This window comes from Microtus ochrogaster, linkage group LG4 (genome assembly GCF_000317375.1).
Source record: "Microtus ochrogaster isolate Prairie Vole_2 linkage group LG4, MicOch1.0, whole genome shotgun sequence".
NCBI lineage: Eukaryota > Metazoa > Chordata > Mammalia > Rodentia > Cricetidae > Microtus > Microtus ochrogaster.
Genome location: NC_022030.1, coordinates 5,894,203 through 5,897,303, shown reverse-complemented (window position 1 = coordinate 5,897,303; position 3,101 = coordinate 5,894,203). Strand labels below are relative to the sequence as shown.

At 40.7% G+C, this 3,101-nt stretch overlaps 1 protein-coding gene across 4 annotated transcripts in view; it reads left to right on the top strand.

Moving 5' to 3' along the window:
- The window catches only part of Ahi1 (Abelson helper integration site 1), a 145,984-nt gene that overhangs the window by 132,286 nt on the left and 10,597 nt on the right, over positions 1-3,101 (top strand). For all 4 annotated transcript variants that reach the window (XM_026786100.1, XM_026786098.1, XM_026786099.1 and 1 more), the window contains one exon: positions 1,762-1,820. In XM_026786100.1, the coding sequence (XP_026641901.1) occupies positions 1,762-1,820 (59 nt within the window). The remainder of the gene's footprint in view (positions 1-1,761; positions 1,821-3,101) is intronic.

The following is a 3,101-nucleotide window of genomic DNA, read 5'->3' as shown; positions in this document are numbered from 1 at the left end:
CTCACACACACACACACACACACACACACAGCCATTGCTGCTTTCTGTCACACTCTTTACAGTGTACTTCAGACAACATTTCTGAGGGTATCCCAGCATTCCGTTCACATGAGCAGACTCTGTTATAAACAACACTAAGACCCACATAGGGCAGCACTGGCTTCACAGAGAGATTTGGCTTGATTTCTCAGTGGCTCCAGAGTGGGTACAGATTGGTGAGAATTCATGATGAGAGCTCTATGTTTGGTTCGCTCATGAAGCCCAGTCATTTGACCATGGTTTAGAAACATACAAAAATTTTTAGCAAGATGCTGGCTTCCATTGGGCTATGAAGTTGAAATAATACTTAGACCTTGTAGGTAATTTTTAAAATTTAAAACTTCCATTTAATTTGATTAATATGTTTGGAACTTACATGCTCATAAAGAGGTAGAGAAAGTTCTGTGAGAATTAATGTTCCCTGAGTTTGGCTTTGCTGCTTTTTGTTGCTTGTTGTGTGTGCTATTGGATGAGGGCAGGTAGGATTTTCAACAATCTGGACTAGACTTTGAATTTGAAATTGGCTGTGGATATATATTTTTTTCTCAGTATATTTTCTCAGTCTCATCAATTTTAGCGGTGAAGAAAAATCAAGATATACTATTAGTTCTTGTGTTGTTGGGGTTACTTCTCCTGCACCCACCTTTCACTCCCTGTCATCACTCTTTAATTCTAGTCCTAAATGTTTGATTTAAAGCTGACTGATACTAAACACATAACCATAGTCAGGAAAAGCAGTTGTCTTAAATTCTTTATAATATTCTAATATGCATGTAATGCTCGTTGAAAGATACTTGGTGCCAAAGCTCACCAAGGCACCATCCTGCAAAACTCTGGTTATGCAGGAGGAAAAGTGGAGAGGCAAAGTGAGCTGCAGCGGAGGAGAGGCTGGAAAAGCAGGAGTTCTCAAGCAGGGTTCAAAGCAAAGCTCTGTCCTTTTCCGTCATTCCTATTCTTTGTTGTTTTCTGAATGATTGTGTACGTATCTTCCATCTGTACACAATTCAGCAAGTTATTGTCTTACTTTGAATATCAGATGGATCTTCTTTGTAACATCTAATTATCTCAGTCTGTGTTAGGGCAGCACTGGGTTGATTTATAAAGCACTGTGGTATATTAAACACTGTTCCCTCGGTGTACTTCAAATTCTAGAGAAAGTGTAAGCACTCAGAGTTAAGTTGGTGCCTCTAAAAGTGTGTACTCGGCCTTTTTCTCAGGAGCGCCATTAATGAAGTAAGATTTACTGAAAAAAAAACTGTAAAAGGTTTAGAGTGTTCAAATTCAGTTCAGTTGAGCCTCAATATAAAAAATATGGAGACGGTGAGAAGCCTAGAAAGAAAAGATGCAGCAGTGAAAGAGATGTGTGGAGCTTAAGCAGCAGCCACGGTTAAGTTACCTGAGGCTAATAAACAGCCTCTCCTCTCTGTTTTTCTTGTGGGTTTTGTTGTTGATGATGATGATAATTTTGTTTGTTTTGGTGTTTTTTTTTCCAGTACCAGCATCTGAAAACTAACCTTGTTTATAAAGTTTTAAACTGTGGTAGATTAGCTTTTGATTTTCCATAGGAGTGAGTAAGTTACTGGGCTAGACATCCACATTCAATAGGACGTAGACATTCATGTTCTGTCTTCATGGAGAAAGCTGACGGGTTCTCGGTGTGTGGACACTAACCGCGCTGTTCTTTCTGTTGACTTACTGTTTGTTTTCTCTCCCTTTTCACAGCGGTTCCTGAATAAGGACAGGTCCCCGGATTCCAGACTAGGCTCCCAGTCCATGGCCCAGTAAGTGATTCTCCTTTGGATAATGTCCAGTGAGAGACAGGTGGGCTTTGCTGCTGCTGTTATTGTCATTGTCATCATGAGGATCGTCTGTCCATATCCCCTTTCTATGGCATGATGATCACACTACACGTTAAATTTCAAACAGCAGACTCTTAAAAGACTTTAAGAATGGCCGGGTGGTGGTGGCACACACCTTTAATCCCAGCACTCAGGAGGCAGAGGCAGGCAGATCACTGTGAGTTTGAGACCAGCCTGGTCTACAAGAGCTAGTTCCAGGACAGGCTCCAAAGTTACAGAAAAACCATGTCTCAAAAAAAAAAACAAAAACAAAAAAAGACAGAGAAATAATGTTATATAAAATGGCAACACACTAAACAGCAGAAGACTCATTTTTATTTTTCATTTACTTTGTTTGAGTGATGTTTTGAAATAATATTAACTGAATACAAGTGAATGGTTAGGTAAAACTAAATTATGAACTATTCTCCTCTGAAGCTTTAAAGGGAAAATATCCAGTTCCCAGGATGTCATCAGGGTGAATGTGCTGTGTCACAGCAAAGCCTGGGTACAGTGTCCATGAACAGCACAGCGTCTGCTGGCACCTCCCATGTCCTAAACACATGTGCACACAGACCATCCCTGCTAGGCTTCCTTCAGACACATAATATTTTAAGTTGATGTCCCACATACTTTCAAAATTTGAAGAATAATGTATGTCCTGATTGAAATGACAGGAATTGCCAAATAAAACCATACAGTATGCTATAAGACATTATTCTGCTCCACGGATGAGAGATGTGGCATTTTTAAGTAGACTTTAAAAGAGCCTTGGAGTTATAATCTAGAAGATAGCTTACAATTCTTTCCACATCCCTCTGTTTTAATAGCTGACAAATTCAAGAGGGAGCGCCAGGCGCTAATGTCATAGGGCATGGCCGTCACTGCTAAACTAAGACTTCAGCCTCCAACCCTTATTGCCGGACTTGTCTCTTTCTCAGCCAGATTCTCTGCCACAGGTTCCATGGGAAGATACTGTTTCTGGCAATCACTGGGGCCTCTTAGTGATTGCCAAGTGATACAGGAGAAGTGAGGGTCTCTTCTTGGGGTCCTCAGACTCATTAATAAAAGAATTTAAGAATGGATTCGACCTAAGGTCAAGGACAAGTGTTATAGTTTGAAAGAAAGCCCCAGAGCAGCCCACTGTAGATCTCAGCAGTGATGAGGAGGGGTACAGGGAAGGAAGGAAGGAAGGAAGGAAGGAAGGAAGGAAGGAAGGAAGGA